The sequence below is a fragment of the Ranitomeya imitator genome, chromosome 2, assembly GCF_032444005.1.
Source record: "Ranitomeya imitator isolate aRanImi1 chromosome 2, aRanImi1.pri, whole genome shotgun sequence".
NCBI classification, from domain to species: domain Eukaryota; kingdom Metazoa; phylum Chordata; class Amphibia; order Anura; family Dendrobatidae; genus Ranitomeya; species Ranitomeya imitator.
Genome location: NC_091283.1, coordinates 744,246,485 through 744,273,786, shown reverse-complemented (window position 1 = coordinate 744,273,786; position 27,302 = coordinate 744,246,485). Strand labels below are relative to the sequence as shown.

The following is a 27,302-nucleotide window of genomic DNA, read 5'->3' as shown; positions in this document are numbered from 1 at the left end:
GTGGTTTACCCCCACACATGGGGTATCAGCGTACTCAGGACAAACTGGACAAAAACTTTTGTGGTCCAATTTCTCCTGTAACCCTTGGGAAAAAAAAAATTCTGGGCTAAATAATTATTTTTGAGGAAAGAAAACGTATTTATTATTTTCACGGCTCTGTGTTATAAACTTCTGTAAAGCACTTGGGGGTTGAAAGTGCTCACCACATATCTAGATAAGTTCCTTTGGGGGTCTAGTTTCCAAAATGGGGTCATTTGTGGGGGGTTTCTACTGTTTAGGCACACCAGGGGCTCTGCAAACGCAACGTGACGCCCGCAGACCATTCCATCAAAGTCTGCATTTCAAAAGTCACTACTTCCCTTCGGAGCCCCGACGTGTGCCCAAACAGTGGTTTACCCCCACACATGGGGTATCAGCGTACTCAGGACAAACTGGACAACTTTTGTGGTCCAATTTCTCCTGTAACCCTTGGGAAAATAAAAAATTCTGGGCTAAATAATTATTTTTGAGGAAAGAAAACGTATTTATTATTTTCACTGCTCTGTGTTATGAACTTCTGTGAAGCACTTGGGGGTTCAAAGTGCTCACCTCACATCTAGATAAGTTCTTTCGGGGTCTAGTTTCCAAAATGGGGTCGCTTGTGGGGGAGCTCCAATGTTTAGGCACACAGGGTCTCTCCAAATGCGACATGGTGTCCGCTAACGATGGAGATAATTTTTCATTCAAAAAGTCAAATGGCGCTCCTTCCCTTCCGAGCCTTACCATGTGCCCAAACAGTGGTTTACCTCCACATGTGAGGTATCAATGTACTCAGGAGAAATTGCCCAACAAATTTTAGGATCCATTTTATCCTGTTGTCCATGTGAAAATGAAAAAATTGAGGCTAAAAGAATTATTTTGTGAAAAAAAAGTACTTTTTCATTTTTACGGATCAATTTGTGAAGCACCTGGGGGTTTAAAGGGCTCACTATGCATGTAGATAAGTTCCTTGGGGCGTCTAGTTTCCAAAATGGGGTCACTTGTGGGGGAGCTCCAATTTTTAGGCACACGGGGGCTCTCCAAACGTGACATGGTGTCCGCTAAAGAGTGCAGCCAATTTTTCATTCAAAAAGTCAAATGGCGCTCCTTCCCTTCCAAGCCCTGCCGTGCGCCCAAACAGTGGTTTACCCCCACATATGAGTTATCAGCGTACTCAGGACAAATTGGACAACAACTTTCGTGGTTCAGTTTCTCTTTTTACCATTGGGAAAATAAAAAAATTGTTGCTGAAAAATCATTTTTGTGACTAAAAAGTTAAATGTTCATTTTTTCCTTCCATGTTGCTTCTGCTGCTGTGAAGCACCTGAAGGGTTAATAAACTTCTTGAATATGGTTTTGTGCACCTTGAGGGGTGCAGTTTTTAGAATGGTGTCACTTTTGGGTATTTTCAGCCATATAGACCCCTCAAACTGACTTCAAATGTGAGGTGGTCCCTAAAAAAAAATGGTTTTGTAAATTTCGTTGTAAAAATGAGAAATCGCTGGTCAAATTTTAACCCTTATAACTTCCTAGCAAAAAAAAAATTTTGTTTCCAAAATTGTGATGTAAAGTAGACATGTGGGAAATGTTATTTATTAACTATTTTGTGTCACATAACTCTCTGGTTTAACAGAATAAAAATTCAAAATGTGAAAATTGCGAAATTTTCAAAATTTTCGCCAAATTTCCGTTTTTATCACAAATAAACACAGAATTTATTGACCTAAATTTACCACTAACATGAAGCCCAATATGTCACGAAAAAACAATCTCAGAACCGCTAGGATCCATTGAAGCGTTCCTGAGTTATTACCTCATAAAGGGACACTGGTCAGAATTGCAAAAAACGGCAAGGTCTTTAAGGTCAAAATAGGCTGGGTCATGAAGGGGTTAATATATATTTATTTATACAGATTGTGATTTTATATTTAAATATGTCATTTTCTGATGATGATACTGAATCAACTGAATGAAGCAATTAAAAGTTAAAGGTTTAAAGTTTACAGTGTCGTTTTTTTGGCAATCAGGAATTAGTAGCTGAAAGGCAAATAGTAAAACTTTATTTGAATTTCTGTGTACAATATCCACATTTCATTTGTTCAACAGGAAATGGAACATGGCGCTAAAGTAGACCCTCCGGACAGCTGACTGACACCAGGAGTCAGGATCTCACTGATACTTGAGACTTATCAATTTTTTTTTAGTGCGTTAAAACAATGTATATATCATAGCTTTCGTTTCCAGATCAGTGTCTATAAATTCTTGAAGCTCTTACACATACCGTAAATTAATGTGCAGCAACTTGCCTTTCAGTAATCTTCCATGTGGCCAAGAATCTGAGTTCCATGTTTGCAGAGCGTGAGCATCTATGAGATGTGTCCACAAGACCAAACCTACAGAATGTCCACAAGCTAAAAGCGGATTGAAAACAGGTTATACAAGATCCTTTTTAGGCTCATTTATTGTAAGTGGTAGCAGTGGAAAGAGAAGCAGGACATTTCCCTCAGCTACCCTGTAATAAAATATATGGGCACACCAAATGGGATGTACTGTATGCTGTAGCTCCAAACTTGTGCCATGTGCTTGCTCAAATTAGTTGCAGTAGTTTATAAGTGTGCCATTCATCTGAATGGGGAAACAAATCCAAGCGCATGCTGCAGAAACCTCCTTTACAGGTTTAGAACCAATATACTGCATGTAAACGTTCTCATAAAATCTATGGAATAAAGAGACCACGAGGCAAACTATAGTGAAATGTGCTCAGCGTCATCACAGGAGCACTGGGTTTCACAGTAACCAATTTGTGTCTTCAAACAAGTCTGCCCACCATAACAGCGGATCGTTCACGTCAGCGATTTTTTTACTTGAACAAACAGAAAAATGGTCAGAGTTTCATCAGTGTTTCTGATCAGTTAGGTCAGTGTGCCAGTTTCTACCATCAGAGTTTGGTCAAAATTTCATTAGCTTATAGTAGATGGAAAAATAAAAAACGTTAGGAGGTTTCTCGAGCTTCTCCTTTCAAACAGTTCTTGAAAAAACAGACTGGACACGAATAATATGAATGCTGTCTGTTTTTTTTTTTTTTTACAGATCCATAGCCTAGTTTGATCCAACACTCGGATCAATTTTGGACATCCCTCCATGGTTCCACTCATTAGTGGAAAAGAAATCTGACATGTGAACTAACCCATAGACTAGCAAAGGTACAAGTGCTATATGTGAAAATCACAAAGCACTCGTACGAAAAAAAAAATTATGGCTGAACAACTTATCGCTATACACAGAACACTGTGAAAAGCTGATGAAAGCCGAGGGTCCGACCACTAGTCTCCCATTTAAATGGCGTGATGGTGAAGCTTCCGCAACACAGCTCTACTCTTGGTCTACAGGACTGATGGAAAGTGAAAGAAAGGCAAGTGTGTGGTTGGATGATAACGTGAAAAAATCTTGACGGAGATGACTGTGAAGGCTAGGGTCAGTAAAGGGGATGGCCCACCATAACAAATCTATAGAATAGTGTAAGTAATAAGCTGCTGATAGACTGGGGCCAGGCCAAAGCTCACATATGGCCACCACTGATCCTCTAGTGGGACTGATGGAGAGTGATCAAAAGAAGTCTGGACGATATTTTGAGATTTTAAACGAACTCCTTTAATGCTGATCGGTCAGAAAATAAAAGCTGGATGATTCAGCAGTGGAGCAAAAATCTTGACGAGTCTCCTTGAGGAGTACAAGCTCTGATTCATTGAGAACACATTTTCAGATAATACAACAAGAAAAAGAATGGTTTAAATGTTATTTTATTAAATACCTTCTGTCCAAGGTTTCAATGTAACAAAGCTATGAAGATCTACCAACATTCAGAACAAACAAACACAGGGTAATTGTTTTATTTTTCTATTATCATGCAAAGATTCTGCATCAAATGCCTTTCAAAGTCCTGTTTAAAACGTGATATTTATAATATATATTATATATATGCTTACATTAGCCCCATAAGATAACAGTAACAATGCTAGAAGTGTATTGGTTTGTCAGATAGTGACCATACCAAGCTAAGGTTTTTATTAACTCAGAAAGACATTTCTTTTTTTTCCCCAAGGACAGTGCAAAAAAAAAAAAAGAAAAAGAAAAAAAAAAAAAAAAAAATTAAGAAAGGTTTTTATTTTAGAAAGATGCATTAAATACACAGCGATTCTCATATTTATTAATCAGGTAAACAGACAGTGAAAGAGCAGACCTAAAGTAGACATGCATAACTTCTCTTTATTTAACTGCATATATTTTAGTTTCGGTTTGTTTGTTTTTTCCCTTTTGTATTAACTGTTAAAAAGCTGAAAGCTTTTCTTCCTAAAGTGTTAACATTAGAGTTGTTTGTTGAAAAAAAAAAATCAATTTTCCCCAAAACCATGAAAAAAAAGCCCATCCCAACCCATCCCCCTCCCGTGTGCTCTTATATTTTCACACAAGCATTACAAACGGTTTAGGACATACCCTCTTCATCATCATCCATAATATTATTAATATCAGATTTAATGACAATCACCTAACAGATTGTTTTTTTTTTCCATGTTCTTTGATACACCGCGCACTGGTCATCTCAAGAATTCTGGAGAACATGCTTAGTCCATGTGCAAATTTCCACAAATACAGTTTCTTCATCAAGTCCAACATACTGTACTACTTAATGTATTATAAGTGGGGGTGATATACCATGGCATGCGCCTATCCAAACAGCGAGAGTTCAAATTGTGCAAAAATGCCAAGTTATCCACAACTTCCTTCCCACCAATAAATGTCTGCTGTTTTCATTCTTTATAATTAAGGCGACCAATCCTAATAAAAACCGTATTTTTTATTTATTTATTTTACCATTCTAATTTAATCTGCATTATCAGGTGGATTGTCACAGATTAGATTTATTTCAGAAATAAAAATTATTTGTGCATTATTATATATTTATCAGCTCCTGATATGCAATAAAATCTAGATATCGATTTGTTAACGCTACTAGTAAGAATAAACAAAACAGTCAATTCTCTATAGAGAGGATACTCCACGTAGGGGGGTTTGCTAAGCGCACACCCTGGAATCTAGAGGATGATGTTTTTATAGAATGAGGAGAAAGCACTTTAAAACACGGTTTATGAGGAAAAGCAAGGGGTATTTTTTTAGTTTGTGTGTGTTTTTTTTTTTTTTTTTTTACAAACAGATGGAAATCCTAAAGGTTTTCTTAAAAAATGAAACTTTTAAAACAGACACTGTTCACCCGCTTGCGAAAAAAAAAAAAATGAGGGACCACCAGACCACACAGTTTAGAAGGTGCAGGCAAGCATAAAAAGACATGCATACATCTCTACGCATCCAAGTTCAGTGTATTGGATCACTCATGACAGATCACTCATGACGTACGAGCAGATCATTTCACAATCTGCTGTTATAGTACACAAAGCTTTATCACTGTGAAAATATATCATCACCCCCTTTACATATACACCGTCAGAGGAGGGGTCAACATCATAAACCTCTCCCAAAACATGGCAGTTTTTATTTCTATGTCTAAGTCCTCCAGAAAAATGTCAGACTAAATTAATTCTATTAACATAGCAATTCTGAAATGTTCCTTCTGCAGGATGTACATTATATCACTTTTTCTATATACTTTGCTATTTCTGTAAAATAACTCCCTAACTATTCCCTTGTTAACATAGACCCTTCTCTGCTCTTAGGAGTCAGTTGGCAGGAAATGACTTCTCCAGCTTAGTGCTACGTAGGAGAGAAAAGAACAGGTCAGCCAACGGTGCGTGGAAGGTTCCGACAGCTAAAAACATAGGAAGAGAAAAACAAAAATAACGACAAAAAAAAAAAAAATCAACCCTTCCTCTCGTGGCTCTATAGTATGAGTCATTGCAGGTCAACGCATAACAGATGAAGACCGCAACAGTCTTCATACAATGAAAGACTCCAAACTCTGCCCTGACATGATATAATTCAGCAGCTCCTCCAATGAACAGGTCTAGTTTAGCATCGCTTACGTGTTACAATTTTACTTCCTTTCCTAATTTCCTCATACAACACTGCCCGAGGTGGCTGTTCATCTCATTTTCTTGCCATCTAAAAGCAGCCACATACTCCTCAGCCTGGTTTTTAACAAACTATATATATATATATATACGATTTTTTTTATGTTAGTTTTTGCTCATTTTGAAACTTTAAAAACACCTCCGTACAGCAGGAACAGACACGATGGATCCATGAAATACAACAATTAGCCAGCAGCTGCTTCAGCCTCAGAATGCATGCAGGGTTTTCGTGCATTTTTGGCTACTGCCGGCATCAATATTTTTATTTTTTTGAATTTTTTACTTTTTATCTTTTTTAAAACTTCCGAACGAACAGGACTGTTGCCGTCGTTTGGGCGATCCTCACTCGCTCGCTAGAAAGAGGTTCTTCCAGTGGAGAGGCTGATAAAATAAGAAATAAAAATGTAAGACAAGATGATAATAAAACTATGAAAATGTATGCATTTCTAGTGGGTTCAAAGTCATTAAAATACAATAGTGGAGATAACATATACCATACATGTAGATGGCCATGCTAAACGGAGAATGCCTGCCCTTGTCGGATCGCGGCCTATATGTCATGTATACGTAGAATGTAAGTCCACAAGGACAGGGTCCTCTCCCCTCTGTACCAGTCTGTCATTGTAAATTTGCGACCGCGACGTCATCGAAGGTCCTTCACTCACCGCATTCTAAGGAACAGAGGGAGACGCTAGCAGCGCTGTGAGCCAGGGCCCGTCCGAGGGCGAGTATATCCATGTTTTTTTTATTTTTATTCTTTATTTTTTACATGAATATGGATCCCAGGGCCTGAAGGAGAGTCTCCTCTCCTCCAGACCCTGGGAACCACACGCCGAAATGCAGGATCGCTCCCTGCACCGCTGTACCCAGCGTATAAGACGACCTCCGACTTTTGGGACAATTTTGAGGGGTCAAAAAGTCATCTTATACGCCGGAAAATATGGTACATTAATGAGAAAAAAATGAACTTCTTTGAATTTACCAAATGGCCACAATGAAACAGAGTGAAAAATGTAAAAGGGTCTGTATCTGGTCCTGAGATTTCAGGACTTCAGCCATTGAGGTGTGGATAGGGTGACTGCAGTTACATAGTCGGGGCGTGAATACAGACGCCACTCACTCTTTGAGTGGCAGCTCGATGTGCACAGATCCGCTGCAGAGCAAGCTGTCAATCACAGCTCCGGGGTGTGGTTACAGTCGCCGCTATCTATGCTGTGCTCAGTGACTCTAGTAGCGCTCTGAGCATGCCTCTGACTCAAAGCCAGCGGCTTCCGGGAAGAATAAAGTTCATTTTCATCAAGTAGCCAAGGTGGCTGGACCACACTGGAATGCTTTTAACCTGCAGAGTAACTCTTTATCTGCAAGTTAATAGAATTTGGGGAACTCAGAGACAGTCGTGGACAGTGTGGGCAATCAGGAAACAGCTTGCTGCAGTATCTCCTAGAATAACAAAGATCTAAAGCTAGTAATGGTATATAACACTCAAGTGTACCAGCAACCTAAAATGTAATTTTTAACGGAAACCCTGGACTACAAGCATTCTTGGATTTATTGGGTTTGTTTACTGAATTCTACAATTATACTTTCCAATGGAGAATGTCAGTCAATAATGGGTCAGTTACCAATAATTATATCAAAACTGTAAAATGCTTCAGAATTCAATAATTTCCATTTCCGTATGAGATGCACGTAAAATTTACAGAATCATAAAATCTGCAGTATCTTGTGAACAATGGTCTAAGTGGAAGCTAGTTTGGCCGTTCTCACTGTTGCTTCCTACCTGTATTAGTTCCTCACTGGAGGGGAGCAGCTGGGGCCCCAGAGCAATGATAGTGGACATTCAGCCACTTGCCATCCCTGCGGTACCAGACCCGTGTTTCTTCTGACTGTGTGGTACGAGGTCGTCCCTGGGCATCAATGTACTGTGTGAGTCGGATATAGGCAATGCAAGCAGCATCTTCCCCGATTACATGCACGTGTGGATTTAGGATGGTAGTATGGATAGGCTTTGTATTCTTTGACAACACTGATAAAAAAAAAAGAGAGAATGTAATCTTAAGCATTATGACATATTTGGAGATACACCTGTACTGCTGCATCACTTCACTTCAGGTTAGCGGTGAGCAAAGCGTCGGACATCTATGGTGACATGCCGCAAGAGCATTGCATATGGATTTCCTATTTCAGCCCAGCAGTATGTAATGTATTTACCAATGTCTTCTCATGGAGATCCAAAGGGGATTTTTTTCTAAATCATATGAATGGCAACGTAACCCAAAATGCCACGTGTCCATTTTCAATACATAAAGTGAGATTATGTATCCTAAACTTACTGGCAACCGGTCACATAAATCATACCGACAGAACCACAGGCCGCATGAAGTACAGCAGCTTCCTCATTACAAATATCCAGAAAAAACATAAGTGGAGACGGAGCAGGGGAATATGTGACTAAGAGGACTAGTCAATGGGGAGGGCGCACTTTGGCTTGGTTGTGTAAGGGTTTGATTTTGGCGGGACGAGTTGTACCTTTGAATTACACCATTCATTCCACCACATACTGTGCCGAAAAACAGGAAAAAATTCCAAGTGCATTCAAATTGCAAAAAAAGTGCAATTCCACAATATTTTTTGTGGTTTTCTATTTTCCGTGTTCACTACATGGTAAAACTGACCTGCCATTATGATTCTCCAGGTCAGTACGAGTAAGCAGATATCAAACATGCATAGATTTTTTATTTAAGTGGCAAAAAAAAAACTTAAATTTGTAAGAAAAAACATTTGGCTTTTGTCTGCATTTTCCCAGACCCTTAATGTTTTAATTTTTTGGGATATGGGGCCGTGTGAGGGTTTATCTTTGATGCTCTGAGCTGACTTTTTTACTGTTACCATTGTGGGGCAGATAAGATGTTTCTTATTGCATTTTACTGCAATGTTGAGGGGGCAACACCCCCCCCCCCCCCCTAATTCTGGAGTTTAATTTTTTTTCCTTTACGCTGTGTATTTTTTTGTTTTATTTTTAATGGAGCACAGGACAATCCCGCAATGTGTGCACATAGCCTTATAGTTGAAGTCGCGATCGTACAGCTAAAATCACAATTTCCTATAAACACCAGCCACGGGCTGGCTTTCACAGGAGAATTCTAATGACAGACACGGGGGTCTTCAGCAGACGACTGGCTGTTATAACAACCCATCAGCACCCCGTGATCACGTGACGGGTGCACCCATGGGAGCAGAGAACAATTCGTTAAACTGGTCTAAATATATCTGCTATTCAAGTAAAGTCTGATAAAATACTTATTGATTGTTCTTTCCATTGCTCTGGTCCTCTTCTCATTCACTGCAATTCTGACTCACTGGATCACAATGGTGTTTGTGTGTGAATTAGAAGTCGCTTTAACACAAGTCTTTAGATCGTCAGAACAAGGCTCCATGGACTTGTAAAAGCAACTTCGGGCTCGCACTACTGTGATCCGTCGAGTCAGAATTTCAGTCATTCGAGTGAGAAAAGGACCAGAACGACGCTGGAAACCAGGAAGGATGGTGATCGCCAAGTATTTTATTACACAACACATGTATTTGGATTGGTTTAGCAAATTAAAAAAAACAAACAAACTTGGCAGTGCTTCTTTAACCCTTTCTGACATTGGGTGTAATAGTACGCCCATGTTGGACTCCGGCACTGAACCTGCACCTTTCCGGGCACATGACAGCTGATCTATACAGCGGCGGGTGTTCAACGGTTAACTAGTTAAATGCCGCTGTCAATCTCTTGACAGTGGCAGTTAACTTGCGCTTATCGGAAGTGCGTTGCTAATCCCGCCCATCGGAGACCACGTCACAAGATCGCAGGTCACTGATGGGTTGGCATGACAACCAGAAGTCTGCAGCAGACCTCCATGGCTGTCATTGCCAGATGGCTGTAAGCGCTGTCCCATGGTTGGTGCTTATAGCAAGTGAGAATTTCTGCTACTCGCAGGCGATCTAATCATCGCCTGTGTGTAGCAGAGGCGATCGAAGTAGAGCAGCTTCTAGTCTTCCATAGAGACTATTGAAGCATGCAAAAAAAAAAAAAGTTTTTAAAAATATTAACTTTTTTTGTTAAAAAAGTTCAAATTACACCCCCCTTTTGCCCCATTAAAAAAAAACAATTAAAAACATCAAATATACACATATTTGGTATTGCCGTGTTCAGAATCGCCCAGTCTATATAATAAAAAATTAACCCAATCTCTAAGCGGCGTAACGAGAAAGAAATTAAAAACTACATTTTATGGTTGCCGCCACATTGCAATAAAATGCAATAATGGGCGATCAAAAGATCATATCTACACCAAAATAGTATCAATAAAAACATCAGCTCGATGTGCAAAAAATAAACCCTCAACCAGCCGGAGATTACGAAAAATGGAGACGCTACGTGTCTCGGAAATTGGTGCCAGTTATATTTTTTTCTTAAATTTTGAATTTTTTTTTCCTCAGTACACAGTCAAACAAAAAACGAGCCCTCACATGGCCATATTGACCGAAATATAAAAAAAAAAGTTATGGCTCTGGAAAGAAGGGGAGCAAAAAACAGAAATTCAAAAACTGAAATACCCCTGGTCGTTAAGGGGTTAAGCAGAGCTAGGTTAGCAAAATCCAACAGGATTGTGTTACATGACTAGTCCTCTTAGCCACCTCATCACCTGTTGCAGCGTTGTTTCTGAGGGGAACAGATGTTTTGAAATGAGGGAGCAGGTCTCCGATTCCTGCTGCCTGTGGTTCACACAGAATCACGCATGTTACATATTTTCTTTCATGTAGGACTTTCCTAGCTTGAACAAAGATACAGAAAAGTACCTATAACTATCAGGATGCCCACCAGATGAGAATACCAAAACATGGGAATAAATATTTTATTATTATGGGCCTTTATAGCACCTCTGTTTTGAGTGTTATTGGTTGCTGTGAGTGGGATTATAGGAAATAATATATGTCCCATGCTTTCACAGATATTGCTTCTTTTTACAGCTGCCCGCATGCCCCATTTTATAAAGGTAGTGCTGTAATTGCTCACTGCCTTCACATAACAGATCTTCCACTGATACACCGTTCTGTTTTTAAAGAGTTTTATACCGCTTTGATAATGATGTTGGTGCTACAACAATTACATCCTTAGCCAACAGTTGATACAGCAATTATTAACATATCTTAATTTTTAAAATGTTGTGGCAATATAATAAACCATGTTTTTATTGTACTGACTAGGCTGCAAAGGATAATCTCGGTTTTATTATTAGTAGGTGAAGCTTAAATGCATATGCGCACATTAGTGTGTATTATTCTGCAGAGAGCATGCAAAACACAATACTCACAATTGTCAAAATAAAATTTATGAAAGTCCATGCCTTCTACAAGGTTGCCAAGGGCTTCAGGTTCAAATGATGTCAAGCCGGGGTCACAGATCTTCCTTTAATAGAAAACAAGTAGTTGGTAAAAATAAGTTGAGCCAATGAACTGCTACAAATAAACACATTACTCCGCAAAATGATTACAGTGCATTGCCTGATGATATTAGCAATCCATTACTTATATTTTGCAAGTAAAACAAAGACACGAGAGACCATCTTCTCAACAGGTCTTTTCTTAACAGTAAAGTTATCATGGTAAAAAAATAAACACTGAAGAGCGACAAGAGCCCAGCCAAACAAGCTGAACGCTGGGAGCACAAAAAGCGTCAGACTTTTTTTTTTTTTTTTACTTTTACGGTTTCAAACAGAATATGGAAACACCCTCTGTAAAAGAACTATGAACCGGGTTTCATCAGCCGTTAAAGGGAACCTGTCAGCAGGATGGTGCTCAGTAACCTACAGGCAGTGTCAGGTTGGCACCGTTATACCGATTACAATGATACCTTGGGTGGTGAAATCCATCTTGTGGTTGTTGTGTAATCTTTATTTTCAATATTCAGTTAATGATATGCTCGTGCTATGTGGTGGCCTGTGGGGGGGTCTGCATGTGGTGCTCTGATTATATATTCATCAGTATGGGCTTATGACAGGTCACTGATCACTCACTGACCAGCCCACTAGTTTACATAATGAATATTATATATACACATTGGGGAAAAAAAAACACTTCTGCAGGCAGGCGCTGGCCGTGGCACCTGCGCTGCAGCATAATCGCATGTGTACTGTGCATATAATTATTATGGTTGAGGTTTTCCTGATATTTAAAAAAAAAAATCCATTTGAAAATGGCGCCCGCGCAGTAGCAGCTATCGGTGTATGTACAGGTGATCCAATAGCTGCTACTGCGCATGCTCCAGCGGCACCATCTTGCTAGAGAAGAAAAAAAAATTTCCACCTCCAAGATGGCGCCATTGAGCCTGCGCAGTAGCAGCTATCGGCAATCACCGATAGCTGCTACTGCGCATGCGCCAGCGGCGCCATCTTGGAGGAGGAAATTTTTTTTCTCTAGCAAGATGGTGCCGCCGGAGCAGTAGCAGCTATTGGATCATCTTTATATACATCGCAGGCGTGGACGGCGTCATTTTCACATTCATTTTTTTTTTTTTTTAAACATCAGGATAACCTCAACCACAATAATTATATGCACATTACACATGCAAATATGCTGCATCGCAGATGCCATGGCCAGCAACTGCCTCTAGAAGTTTTTTTTTTTAGTATCTATATAATTGTCTAAGGGTCACTTCCGTCTGTCTGTCTGTTCTTCTGTCAAAGTTATTCATTCGCTGATTGGTCTCGCCAGCTGCCTGTCATGGCTGCCGCGACCAATCAGCGACGGGCACAGTCCGGAAGAAAATGGCCGCTCCTTACTCCCCGCAGTCAGTGCCTGTCGCCCGCACAGTCCCCTCCGGTCACCGCTAACACAGGGTTAATGCCGGCGGTAACGGACCGCGTTATGCCGCGGGTAACGCACACAGTTACCGCCGCTATTAACCCTGTGTCCCCCCAACTTTTTACTATTGACGCTGCCTATGCAGCATCAATAGTAAAAAAATGTAATGTTAAAAATAATTTAAAAAAAAAAAAACCTGCTATACTCACCCTCCGTAGTCCGCTGAGCCGCTCCCGCCGGCCGCCATCTTCCGCTGCAGTTTCCGGTGGCAAAGATGGTATGGCAGAAGGACCTGCCATGACGTCACAGTCATGTGACCGCGACGTCATCACAGGCCCTGCGCGACAAGGACCTGCCATGACGTCACGGTCATGTGACCGCGGCGTCATCACAGGCCCTGCGCGCCTGCACTAGGAAGACCTGCCATGATGTCACGGTCATGTGACTGCGACGTCATCACAGGTCCTGCGCCCATACCAACGCTGGGACCAGAAGCTGCCGTGGACTACAAGGGGCCTTCGGAAAGGTGAGTATATGTTTATTTTTTATTTTTTCACCTGTGACAAACCTGGCTGGGCAATATACTACGTAGCTGGGCAATATACTACGTGACTGGCCAATATACTACGTGGCTCTGTGCTGTATACTACTTCGCTGTGCAATATACTACGTGGCTCTGTGCTGTATACTACGTCACTCAGCAATATACTACGTGACTGGCCAATATACTACGTGGCTCTGTGCTGTATACTACTTCGCTGTGCAATATATTACGTGGCTCTGTGATGTATACTACGTCACTGGGCAATATACTACGTCACTGGGCAATATACTACATTACTAGCCAATATATTACGTGGGTCTGTGCTGTATACTACATCGCTGTGCGATATACTACGTCACTGGGCAATATGCTACGTAACTGGGCAATATGCTACGTTACTGGGCAATATACTACGTGGCTGCGCAATATACTACGTGACTGGGCAATATACTACGTAACTGGGCAATATACTACGTAACTGGGCAATATACTACGTGGCTGGGCAATATACTACGTGACTGGGCAATATACTACGTGGCTGGGCAATATACTACGTTACTGGGCAATATACTACGAGGCTGGGCAATATACTACGAGGCTGGGCAATATACTACGTGGCTGTGCAATATACTATGTCACTGGGCAATATACTACGTAGCTGGACAATATACTACGTCGCTGGGCAATATACTACGTGGCTGTGCAATATACTACGTGGCTGGGCAATATACTACGTGGCTGGGCAATATACTACGTGGCTGGGCAATATACTACGTCGCTGGGCAATATACTACGTGGCTGTGAAATATACTATGTGGCTGCGAAATATACTATGTGGTTGTGAAATATACTACGTGGCTGTGAAATATACTACGTGGCTGTGAAATATACTACGTGGCTGGGCAATATACTACGTGGGCTGTGCAATATACTACGTGGACATGCATATTCTAGAATACCCGATGCGTTAGAATCGGGCCACCATCTAGTGTATATATAATATTCATTATGTAAACTAGGGGGCCGGTCAGTGAGCGATCAGTGACCTATCAGCAGTCTTCAGTATGAACACTTAATCAGAGCACCACATGAAGACCCCCACAGGCCGCCCCGGAGCACAAGCATATCATTAACTCAAAACTGAAAATAAAGATTAATCACAAGACGAATTTCATCAATCATGGAATCATTGTAATCAGTATAACGATGCTGACCTGACACTGTCTGTAGGTTACTGTGCACAATCCTGCTGACAGGTTCCCTTTAACAAGCATTAAGAATGCGGACACTTGCCTAAAGTGCTAAAAAATACTCTGCAATTGGACTGTGGTCTCTTGAGAGAGGTTTCACACTTTTTTGAGAACACTTCGTACCTCACTGTTTAGTGGTAACTGTAAGTATAGGGAAAGTAATGATCTGGGGCTGATTACAGTGGTTTGGCTTATGCTTTTTTTCATGGGCCAATTCAGGCCAGTAAATAGCCTCTTATCAGTGGTTGTTCACTGGCAAGCAACATGGATCAATCGTTAATAGATGCCAACAGAATATCATGCTATCGGTGGCTCATCACCTGTTTACACAGCTACCGATAGAGGATTTTTTCAACTGGCATTAAAATAATCACACTCAATGGCCAAGAATTTTACTCAATTACTTGGGTGATTGACAACTGGCCGATGTAGATGAGCTAATGGTCCTTGATTATCATCAACTAAATAGTTACAATAAATTATCTAACCCACTATTATTTATGGCTAAATTCTGAAAAAATGTTTATGCTTTTTTTTTTCCAAGTTGATTTGCCAAGATTGAAATGGAAAAACTTGACTGTACAGTGTTCAGACCTGAACCCCCCTGCTCACTTCTGAAATTAAGTGTTGTTTCTGACCCAGACCTCCTGAACCAGAGTCACGTGAAAATATGATGTAAACTCCACATTAAGCTTTTCTTAATTGCTTGTAGAGCTGCAGAAGAATATTGATATTTGATAGATAAAAATCATATTACATTAAAGGATTTACTCACGTGTAAGCATCAAAGTCTCCATTATTGATAGCTTCAATTAGTTGCTCTGTAATCTTGATTATCTCCTGCTTTCGCACTGTAGAGGAGACATGGAAGACTGAGTACTGGTGGTGACCATTCTGCAAATTTGAAGCCACAGCAGTTGGATATGAAAAGTTGATACTAATAAAGGATATGGAACGGAGAGCTACTGGATCTATGTAGTAAATCCAGAGTGCAAGGTAAAGAGGCCTGAAAATAAACAAGACTGAGCAAAAAAAGGATCTGTTACAAATTAAAGAACAACGGATGGCTGATTAACGGATCCCTTTTCCATAGACTTCAACGTAAAAAAATAAAACTGATCCAGCAGGGATCAGTTATTTAAAAAGAGACTAAGGGTATGTGCACACGTTGCGGATTAGCCTTAGGAATTTCTGCTGCAGATTATTCACCCTCTTGTGAGAAAACGCAGGTGCGGTTTTGTTGCGTTTTTTCCAGGCCTTTTTTTATGCGTTTTTGAAAGCTAAATAAAGATCTATTATTTCCAAAAAAAAAAGATTTCTGATGTCATTTTTTGTCCAACCTCCTCTTTTACATTTGTCCAACCCACACTCCATTACACACAGATAGACAGACAGATAGAAAGAATTAGATAGATGGATATATGGAATGAGGCCGGCGTCACACTAGAGAGTTTTACGGACGTATGAAAGGCGCAAAAACAACGCTTTGCACATGGACCAATGATTCTCTATGGGGCAGCTCCTATCTGCCATATATTTCGCAGCCGCATTTTACGGGCGTAGAAAATCGCAGCATGCTGCGTTTGTCAGCATATTGCGGAAAAATTCCGCCAATGAAAGTCTTGCCAACCTTGCCAACGGATTACATACAGAACACTGTTTTGGGAAGATTTCTGCATATTATAGTAAAAAATGGACCGTATTTTCCTACGCCAAGTGTGACGCCGGCCTGAGATAGATAGACAGATAGAAGGAATGAGATGGATAGATGTAGATAGATATATGGATAGTTAGGCTACTTTCACACATCAGTTTGTTTCCATCAGGCATGGATCTGGCGAATTTTTGAAAAAACGGGTCTGTTGCAAATAGTGAAAAACTGATGCAACTGATCCGTCTTTTTTTTTTTTTTAAAGAGAGAGCGAACGGAAAATGTGCATGATTTTAATGGAAACATGCATGAAAAAGGGATTCGGAGGTCGGATTCATCATTTAACATCTCAGTTTCATACGTTTTTCGCCGGATCCATCGCTGTGCGTTTTTTCGCCGGACAGAAAAAAAGTTCCTGTGTATGTGTTTTCCGGCAAAAAACAGATGAAACGTGTGGCCATCAGGCACAATCCGGCGCTAATACAACTCTATGAGAAAAAACGGATCCAGCAGAAAAAAAAAAAAGGATCGTTTTTTTACAAAACTCGCCGGATTGTGCCTGACGGCAAAAACCTGATGTGTGAAATTAGCCAGATAGATATATGGACAGAAACATTTATGTATCTACTATATAACTGTCTACGGGTCACTTCGGTCCTTTTGTCTGTCTGTCAAGGAAATCCCAAGTCGCTGAATCAGCGACGGGCACAGTTCGGCCGTGAAATGGCCGCTCCCTACTTCCCTGCCGGCAGTGCCCGCTCCATACTTCCCCCCCCCCCCAGTCAGCGCCCGCCGCCCACATAGCGTTGTAGCAGTCCTTTAAATCGACTGCGTTACACAGCGGCATAACGCGGTGTAATGCAGTCTGTTAACGCTGCTATTAACACTGTGTGACGAACTTTTTACTATTGATGCGCAGCATCAATAGTAAAAAGATCCAATGCTAAAAATAATAATAAAAAAAAAAAGTCGTGATATACTCACTTTCTGGGGCCTTTCCGGCTCCTCGCGACGCTCCGGGCCATGCATTGCAGTCTCGCAAGATGATGACATAGCACTCTCGCGAGACCGCTATGTCATCATCTCGCGAGACCGCAATGCATTCTTGGGACCGGAACGTCACGAGGAGCATCGCTGAATGCCTCGCCTGGATCCGGGGGCCGACGGAAGGTGAGTATATAACTATTTTTTATTTTAATATATTTTAATTTTTAACGAGGATATGATGCCCACACTGCTACATAGTACTTGGGCTGTGTTATATACTACGTGGCTGCTACATACTACGTGCCTGTGTTATATACTACGTAGGCTGTGCTATAAACTGCGTGGGCTGTGCTATATACTGCGTGGGCTGTGCTATATACTACGTGGCTGTGCTATATACTACGTGGCTGCTATATACTACGTGTCTGTGCTATATACTACGTGTCTGTGCTATATACTACGTGTCTGTGCTATATACTACGTGTCTGTGCTATATACTACGTGTCTGTGCTATATACTACGTGTCTGTGCTATATACTACGTGTCTGTGCTATATACTACGTGTCTGTGCTATATACTACGTGTCTGTGCTATATACTACGTGTCTGTGCTATATACTACGTGTCTGTGCTATATACTACGTGTCTGTGCTATATACTACGTGTCTGTGCTATATACTACGTGTCTGTGCTATATACTACGTGTCTGTGCTATATACTACGTGTCTGTGCTATATACTACGTGTCTGTGCTATATACTACGTGTCTGTGCTATATACTACGTGTCTGTGCTATATACTACGTGTCTGTGCTATATACTACGTGTCTGTGCTATATACTACGTGTCTGTGCTATATACTACGTGTCTGTGCTATATACTACGTGTCTGTGCTATATACTACGTGTCTGTGCTATATACTACGTGTCTGTGCTATATACTACGTGTCTGTGCTATATACTACGTGTCTGTGCTATATACTACGTGTCTGTGCTATATACTACGTGTCTGTGCTATATACTACGTGTCTGTGCTATATACTACGTGTCTGTGCTATATACTACGTGTCTGTGCTATATACTACGTGTCTGTGCTATATACTACGTGTCTGTGCTATATACTACGTGTCTGTGCTATATACTACGTGTCTGTGCTATATACTACGTGTCTGTGCTATATACTACGTGTCTGTGCTATATACTACGTGTCTGTGCTATATACTACGTGTCTGTGCTATATACTACGTGTCTGTGCTATATACTACGTGTCTGTGCTATATACTACGTGTCTGTGCTATATACTACGTGTCTGTGCTATATACTACGTGTCTGTGCTATATACTACGTGTCTGTGCTATGTACTACGTGTCTGTGCTATGTACTACGTGTCTGTGCTATATACTACGTGTCTGTGCTATATACTACGTGCCTGTGCTATATACTACGTGCCTGTGCTATATACTACGTGCCTGTGCTATATACTACGTGCCTGTGCTATATACTACGTGTCTGTGCTATATACAGTTATATGAAAAAGTTTGGGCACCCCTATTAATCAAGCTTAATGTTTTCTAAAAATTGTTTTTTTTGCAACAGCTATTTCAGTTTCATACATCTAATAACTGTTGGACACAGTAATGTTTCTGCCTTGAAATGAGGTTTATTGTACTAACAGAAAATGTGCAATCTGCATTCAAACAAAATTTGACATGTGCATAAGTATGGGCACCCTTATCATTTTCTTGAAAACATTAAGCTTAAAGGGAACCTGTCACCCCGAAAATCCCGGGTGAGGTAATCCCACCGGTATCAGGGGCTTATCTGCAGCATTCTGTAATGCTGTAGATAAGCCCCCGATGTAACCTGAAAAGGGAGAAAAAGACGTTATATTATACTCACCCAGGGGCGGTCCCGCTGCTGGTCAGGTCGGATGGGCGTCTCCGGTCCGCTGCGGCGCCTCCTATCTTCTTTCCATGACGTCCTCTTCTAATCTTCAGCCACGGCTCCGGTGCAGGCGTACTTTGCTCTGCCCTCTTGAGGGCAGAGGATAGTACTGCAGTGCGCAGGCGCCGGAAAGGTCAGAGGCCCCGCGCCTGCGCACTGCAGTACTTTGTCTGCCCTCAACAGGGCAGAGCAAAGTACGCCGGAGCCGTGGCTGAAGATCAGAAGAGGACGTCATGGAAAGAAGATAGGAGGCGCCGCAGCGGACCGGAGACGCCCATCCGACCTGACCAGCAGCGGGACCGCCCCTGGGTGAGTATAATATAACGTCTTTTTCTCCCTTTTCAGGTTACATCGGTGGCTTATCTACAGCATTACAGAATGCTGCAGATAAGCCCCTGATGCCGGTGGGATTACCTCACCCGGGATTTTCGGGGTGACAGGTTCCCTTTAAGATTAATAGGGGTGCCCAAACTTTTTCATATAACTGTACTACGTAGCTGTGCTATCTACTACGTGGCTGTCTGTGTTACGTGGGCTTTGCTATATACTATGTGGCTGTTATATACATACATATTCTAGAATACCCGATGCCTTAGAATCCGGCCACCATCTAGTCTATAGATATATCTATAGATATATCCATAGATAGGCCTATGTTACTACTACTGTCCCATCATTGGCTAATGTGTCAATCACTGTCACTGTAGCAGGCATCGCCCGATGGGACTTGTAGTCCCAACGGACAATGCCTGCACGCGCACACACCCCCAAGGACCCCCGACAGCCCGGCGCAGCCCCCTCACAGCCCGGCACAGACCCCCCGCAGCCCCGCGATCGCCCCGCAGACCACCACAAACACCCAGACACGCACATCTTCTCCGCATACACACAGTCTCCGCCCACGCACCGCCCACACACTCTTCCCCCCCCCCTCCCGATCTGCAGCGTTTCTCACAGCAAAACCGCAGATCTTTTTTAGATCTGCGGTTTTGCTGCGGATGTGGCTGACTCAATGCAAGTCAATGGGTGCAGAAATGCTGCAGATCCGCACAAATAAATGACATGCTCCTTCTTTTAACCCTCAGCGTTTTCAGTGCAGAGTTTTCCGCACCGTTAGCACAGCATTTTTTTTTCCCATTGATTTACATTGTACTGTAATCACTTGCGGATCTGCAGCGTTTCTGTGCGGTAAAAAATGCTGCGGATCTGCAGGAAATCCGCAACGTGTGCACATAGCCTAAAAATGTGTTTTTTGCCAATGGATTGCTGCAGGATCCGTTCTAACTTATCACTACTGGACAGGACTGCAAACAACTTTATAGATAAAATGTGTAGTCTTGACAAGTCCAGAAATATTCAATATATTCTTATGTATTACAAGCACACATTATTACGTATCCTCATGAAGTTGTGTAAGGTGTAAGATTGACGGACTCCGGGATCATATACGGCTTTGCGACACTGTAATCAAAACCACAAAATAAAAAACAACCTTGACCATAAATACGCCTCTTCTTGCATGTCTAGATTATATAAATTGTAACACACCATGTAATGTATAATGTATTCAACCAAGACCTACTAAGAAAGGTGATATTGTGTCTTCTTGTAAAACTTCAAAAAGTGTTATAAAAAGGAAAAGAGGCGTTACGAGTTGTTAGAGCTACTTTAATAAATTATATTGATTAGTACGACACCATCTGATGGCATTAATGAAGCTTCAGGTAAAGGCTACAAAGGTATTCACTAACTACAACTACAGGTATACTCGGATCAGTTTAGGTAGCAGGGGAGGGCTGGCAAGGAGAAAGTGTTACAATTACTGATGTCTGAGCACTGCCTGGTTATTTTATATATCCAACAGTGTTGAGCGAAAGTGCTCGGATAACGTCTTATATGAACACAATCAATGGGGTGTTATCCGAGCATCTGGGAGTGCTGGTATATTATGTCCGAGTCCCCACGGTGAGCATCTGGGAGTGCTGGTATATTATGTTCGAGTCCCTGCGGCTGCATGATTTGTGGCAGACAGCCCCATTACATGCGGGGATTGCCTGTTTGTAACGTAATCCCCACACGTTGCAGCAGTCTAACAGCCGCAAATCATGCAGCCGCGTGGACGCGAACATAATATACCAGCACTCCCAGATGCTCGCCACGGGGACTCGGACATAATATACCAGCACTCCTAGATGCTCGCTGCGGGGACTCGGACATAATATACCAGCACTCCCAGATGCTCGCCGTGGGGACTCGGACATAATATACCAGCACTCCTAGATGCTCGCCGCGGGGACTCGGACATAATATACCAGCACTCCCAGATGCTCGCCGTGGGGACTCGGACATAATATACCAGCACTCCCAGATGCTCGCTGCGGGGACTCGGACATAATATACCAGCACTCCCAGATGCTCGCTGCGGGGACTCGGACATAATATACCAGCACTCCCTAGATGCTTGCTGCGGGGACTCGGACATAATATACCAGCACTCCCAGATGCTTGCCGTGGGGACTCAGACATAATATACCAGCACTCCCTAGATGCTCGCTGCGGGGACTCGGACATAATATACCAGCACTCCCTAGATGCTCGCTGCGGGGACTCGGACATAATATACCAGCACTCCCAGATGCTCGCCGCCAGGACTCGGACATAATATACCAGCACTCCCTAGATGCTCGCTGCGGGGACTCGGACATAATATACCAGCACTCCCTAGATGCTTGCTGCGGGGACTCGAACATAATATACCAGCACTCCCAGATGCTCGGATAACACCCAAACATGCTCAGATAAGATGTTATCCAAGCAAGTTCTAATAAGATATCTAACTGCAGAACTTACCTGTATTAAAAAATTAATACTTCCAATACTTGATAGACTAAACAAGAGATTACTTAAGTGACCAAACAAACGGTTACAATCACCACTCTCATTGAATACCAAAAAGAGGCTTGTTGTTCCGCATTACTCATAAATCCAGCCCTCTACTGTCAGATAGGCTCTATTCTATTAGGTAAGGAAGGTAAGTCTGAAGGACGACAGCGATGATTAACACATACTGGTAACAAGTGAGGATTACTACCGACAAACGTCTAGGGGAACTAGTCATCTAATGACTAACTTACATAGTGAACTGCTAAGTGAGAATCGTACAACTGGAGTGAGCAGAGGCTCAGCCTGAGCTGGCTCTACTTCCAGAGTTTGACCTGGGCTTTCCCAGGCTAGGACTTTCTCTTCACACGACTGTGTGGCTGTAAAGAAACATATACATTAACCAAATGGAGGAAAGAGAAAAGGTGAAGTTACACGTTAATCTGCCAGAAAATATAGCAATAAAATAAAATATAAAAAACAATGTCATTTTTTTCTATCCAAGTTAATTTTACAGATCTCTGAGGCAAGATGTCTAAGGGCAGAATCTCACAAACATGCAATAATTATAAGAATTGATATGGTCCTGTAATCTGTCAAGGTTCCAGAATAAGGATATGGCTATGTGGACAGTGAACAGGACTAGACAAAGGGCAGATAGGATAGGACACAGCACTCCACTCAGGACTTACTGGCTGACCCACAGAGACCAAACTGGGATTGCAAGGACAGAGTCTGCATTTTGCTCTCACTTAGGCTCCATCCCTGGAGAAGGAAAGGGCCATCCCCAGGACAGAAAAGAGATGCTGATCGGTATGCAACAAATAATAGGAGACAATCACTTAGGGCAAAGGTAGGCAGGAAGGGTTATGCTGCATCTTTTTCATATTTGTACAGTTTAGAAGCTTTCTAGCAACATTTATTTAAGAAAATCTGATTAATAAATTCTTCTATAGAAAATTGAGGTTTGAGTCATGTCAAGCAATCTGAGAGGGCCTGACAAAACATTTAAAGGCTATATATTCCTAGCAATCAAGAATGTCAAAAAGATCGCTATTAAAAGAAATGTATCATCAGAAAATGACCTATTGTTTTTGTGCTACATGTAATTTAAGGTGAGGAGTCTTATAAGCCATACAAACTTCCTCTGTGAAATTAAATATGTAAATTATCTTGTTAATGAAGAAAAGGACTTGAATCCTAGTCTCACTTATGGAAGTCAACATCGACCTTTTAACAAGCCTTGCCACTTGTAATGGATGAAAGGCCAAACCAGACATTATTTCTTTTCTGACACGTGTTTGCCTCTCAGTGAAAAGCAAGAGGTTTCATTAGGCTGAATGAGAGGCCTCTGACTTGGAATCTAAGGGGCAACATCTCTCTGGAGAGTGAAAAGCCTGTGTTAGGAATTTTATAGGCCATTCAATGCTTCCCTGAAAAATTAAATATACAAATTGTCTCTTCAGAGAGGAACTCTAGTGTCATCTAAAGTAAAAAATGGACCCTTTAATGAGCCTCGCACATGACTAAGGATAAAAGACGTTACTCCTTAGATCCCCATCAGAGGCCACTCATCCAGCCAAAGCCGATGTCTTGTTTTGCACTGAAGAGCGCCAAATACCCTGAAACATGTGTTTGCAAATAGTGTCTGGTTTGGCTTTTATCTCAAGTCATGCAGCAAGGCTCGTTAAAGGGTCGATATTGACTTTTTTGATTGCTACTTCCAATAGTTGGTACATCAGCTCGAGTCATCTTCCTCTACGAAGAGACAATTTGAATAAGTATTTTTAAACATTGTTGTCAAACGTCTTTTTTTTTTTCAAATCATAATCCGCATTAAAAAAAAAAATAAAAAAATAAACCCATAAGTCTTGCAATTTCACACCAGCCACTGGGGCTTTTTTATAACCATACTTCGTGTCCTTTCAGGAAGAGTTTCCAGCAAGCCCATTATCAGCTAAGGCAGGATTACCATCGCTCTACACAGCTGATAACACAAAATCCACCAAGTGCGATAAGTAATGTCACAGCTCACCTTCCCTCCTTGTGCATGGGACTGTCGGCTATCGGCCCAACGATCAGCTGAGGTATGGTTTGGCCGACAGCCATCTAATGTATATGGCCAGCCTTAGGCTCCTTACACTGCTTTACCGTGTAAGAAACCCTATTGACATAAACAGTACCTGATCCTTTTACTCATAAGCTTCATTAGATGTTACTGGGCACAACATGCATCCAACACGTTTCCCTGGCTCGGCTTTAATTTCCGTATACCTTCACCACTTTACACAGATTTATTTATAATAAATATTTTATCGCTTTGCCTACTTTTCCTTCAAATGCAGCTTTGCCACTCTGAACCTCTGTAGAGCATGCCCAGGGATCAGTTTTCTCATGTAGATCAGGTTTGTTCTTTGTGACCTAAAGGCCACATTATGTTCATTATAAATTTAGTGTTGCGGACCGCATCCCTGACTCTCCATCGTGCCAGGATGCAATAGTATTTGTAAGGGGCACCATGTTAAGGAATGCCGTTGTTCCACAGAACATCAAAATCAATGGTTGATTCTTAACGTGCTAATTTCTTGGAGAAGATTCCTACTGAAGCCGCGGCTTCGCTGTTAGCTAATGTTATTTTCCCGTTTAGCATTATAAATAAGTAAGCATGGTCTTGTAGCGTAAAAGATTGATGTCTCCTCTCCCTGCTCGATATTCGTAAAGTACATGTTGTCTCAGCACTTCACTGCATCATTTATGAGATGCAACACATCCAGCTACTATGATCTAGGCTAGTTCTACCCAGTTAGCGAGATCTGAGTAACACAAGCAAAGTGGACACGTTTGGTGGAAATAAATGATCACATAAAGATGCGAACCGACTGGCAACATACAGCTTAGCAGGTTTATTATCTGACAGTGTGATTTTAATATTCAAATTCTGTAATTCCGCATGTTCAGTGTTGCTACAAAAAACAGTGTTCCTCATGCCCCCCCCCCCCCTCGAAAAAAAAAAAAATTATATATATATATATATATATATATATATATATATATATATATATATATATATATATATATATATATATATATATATATATATATATATAAATATAATTTTTTTTTCTAGATTGCAAGTTTTTATAGAGCAGGTTTGAAACTAAAAGTAGTTATCTAGCAACCTCTGAACAGTTTTCATGCATGAGGCTCCTTTACAAGTTACCATTCCAGCCGATTAGAATAGTTGGAGTTAAGGTTGTGCCTTCTATATATTTCTTGCGCTAGATGTTCTGGTTTTGTGGAAATTAAGTGGGGATCATTGTTCCACCACTATAGCGGATGTGTCTGGCGGTAGCAGTCACATGTTTGTATGTACTGAACAGAGCTGGTCCCAATGTCCTCTTTTAGCTGGAAGAAGAGCGCTGCAGCCAGTCACATACAAGAGGGAGAACCAGACTATGTTGGAAGAAAAGACCCAGGTAAGGCGAGTATACTTTATCCTACCGTTTAATATTATCCTTAATATTTATTAAAATTTAAAAAAAAAATGATGTTTACGAGTCACAGCAATGCCGCAGTTTTATCAGGATTGAAAGCAATCGGAGTTGAGGAGATAATGATATTGAACTGTAAGTGTTTTTTACTTCTCGTGTAAAAGCGACTAGTTGGAATAAGTATTAATCCAAGAAAACCAAGATATGGGCATACAATCGTTTCATCTGAATTCACAGGAACAAAACATACAGATAAGTCAACTCTCATCCGTATATTGTATATAGTATAAATAGGGTTGCAATTTAGACTTTTCATTAAATTATACAGAGGTACTGAAATGGGAATTTTTGGAGGAAATACAAGTACCGTAAATATATTTTGCTGCACAGACAGAAGCTGTAGCATTTTACTTCTAACCCTCATCTTAATTTTATAAATCAATAGTACACTTGAAAATAAGCAACTTTTATAATATATTTCATCAGCAAAAATCTGCTTCTTTCTCTACCAGGACTGATCTTTCATTCTCAAATTTCTCAAGCAACAGGTAAAGTCTGACGTCGGCGAGTACTGACTTTCCCATTACGGAGACAGGAGATGGTAGATTCTATGTAGAGGGGAAGGAGCACTGCCTTTACATCGTCCTCCTCCCTCACCTCTTCCCCTCTACGTAGAATCTCATCAGCAGTAACGGCCATCTTCTATTTCAGGAATGTAACAATCTGTCTTCACTGAATACAGATTTTACCCGTGAACTGAAAATAATGAATGACTGATCAACCCTGCAGGAGAACGACGCAGATTTATCGGCCAAGCTATAATACAAAGTGTTTTAATTTTCATGCATATTATTGATTTATGAAATAAAAGTTAAAATAACAATTACACTTTAAGTAGCAACCAATAGCAGTTCTTAAACAATCCCTGTATAATTATGAACTTTACCTTTTAGGTCTTCATCTTCAGTCGTGGTGTTACAGCTTTCAGTTGATCCCTAGAAAAAGCAAAGTATAAGATTTCACATACGATAATGAATAGTGATGAGCAAACATGCTCAGACAAGGCGTCATCCGAGCAGGCTCGTGTGCTAACAGAGTGTCTTTGGCGTGCTCAAAAAATATGTTAGCGCCCCCGCGGATGTTTGACAGCCACAACACATGCAGACATTTATAGGAATTGCACCTTTACTGCTCTAATCTCTGCCTCCATTCTGCAGAAGTGGAAATTTATTTAAATATGCTAATTAGGGTGGTCAGTGCACCCTTGGTTTTGGCTAAGAGGCTTAGTGCATCCTTCCTTCCACTGGCTTTGCATGTTCCACCCCTCCCTTACCATTGTTTGGTTGTGCAGGCTTGCCCAAGTATTCTCTGAATGTAATGCTCTCCGCTGGCAAGCTAGCGCTGTCAATCAAAGCTTTGAGAAAGAACATACCATTGTTCGAAACGCGTTGCTTGCTACTCTTCACTATGTAATTTATTGGATTGGACTGGACTTTGCTTTTTACCCGTAATAAATTTGTAAGTTTTTGGAAGCTGGATTTTTTTCTTTTCTTTGAATGGTTATGGAAAACCAGTGGGGGGAATGGTGCCAACGGTACCCAGAGCACCC

The 27,302-nt window shown here is 41.2% G+C and overlaps 1 protein-coding gene across 17 annotated transcripts in view; it reads right to left on the bottom strand.

Moving 5' to 3' along the window:
- Positions 1 to 4,871: 4,871 nt before the first annotated feature.
- The window catches only part of CAMK2G (calcium/calmodulin dependent protein kinase II gamma), a 289,929-nt gene continuing 267,498 nt past the window's right edge, over positions 4,872 to 27,302 (bottom strand). For 8 of the 17 annotated variants that reach the window (XM_069753272.1, XM_069753255.1, XM_069753258.1 and 5 more), the window contains 6 exons: positions 26,640 to 26,688; positions 22,457 to 22,582; positions 15,520 to 15,595; positions 11,462 to 11,556; positions 7,882 to 8,127; positions 5,826 to 6,482 (listed from right to left, as the gene is read on the bottom strand). In XM_069753272.1, coding sequence (XP_069609373.1) covers positions 7,895 to 8,127; positions 11,462 to 11,556; positions 15,520 to 15,595; positions 22,457 to 22,582; positions 26,640 to 26,688 — 579 coding nt within the window. In that variant the 3' untranslated portion in view covers positions 5,826 to 6,482; positions 7,882 to 7,894. Of the gene's footprint in view, positions 6,483 to 7,881; positions 8,128 to 11,461; positions 11,557 to 15,519; positions 15,596 to 22,456; positions 22,583 to 26,639; positions 26,689 to 27,302 lie in introns of all 17 variants that reach the window. The other 9 variants (XM_069753267.1, XM_069753265.1, XM_069753263.1 and 6 more) reach the window with 3 other exon arrangements.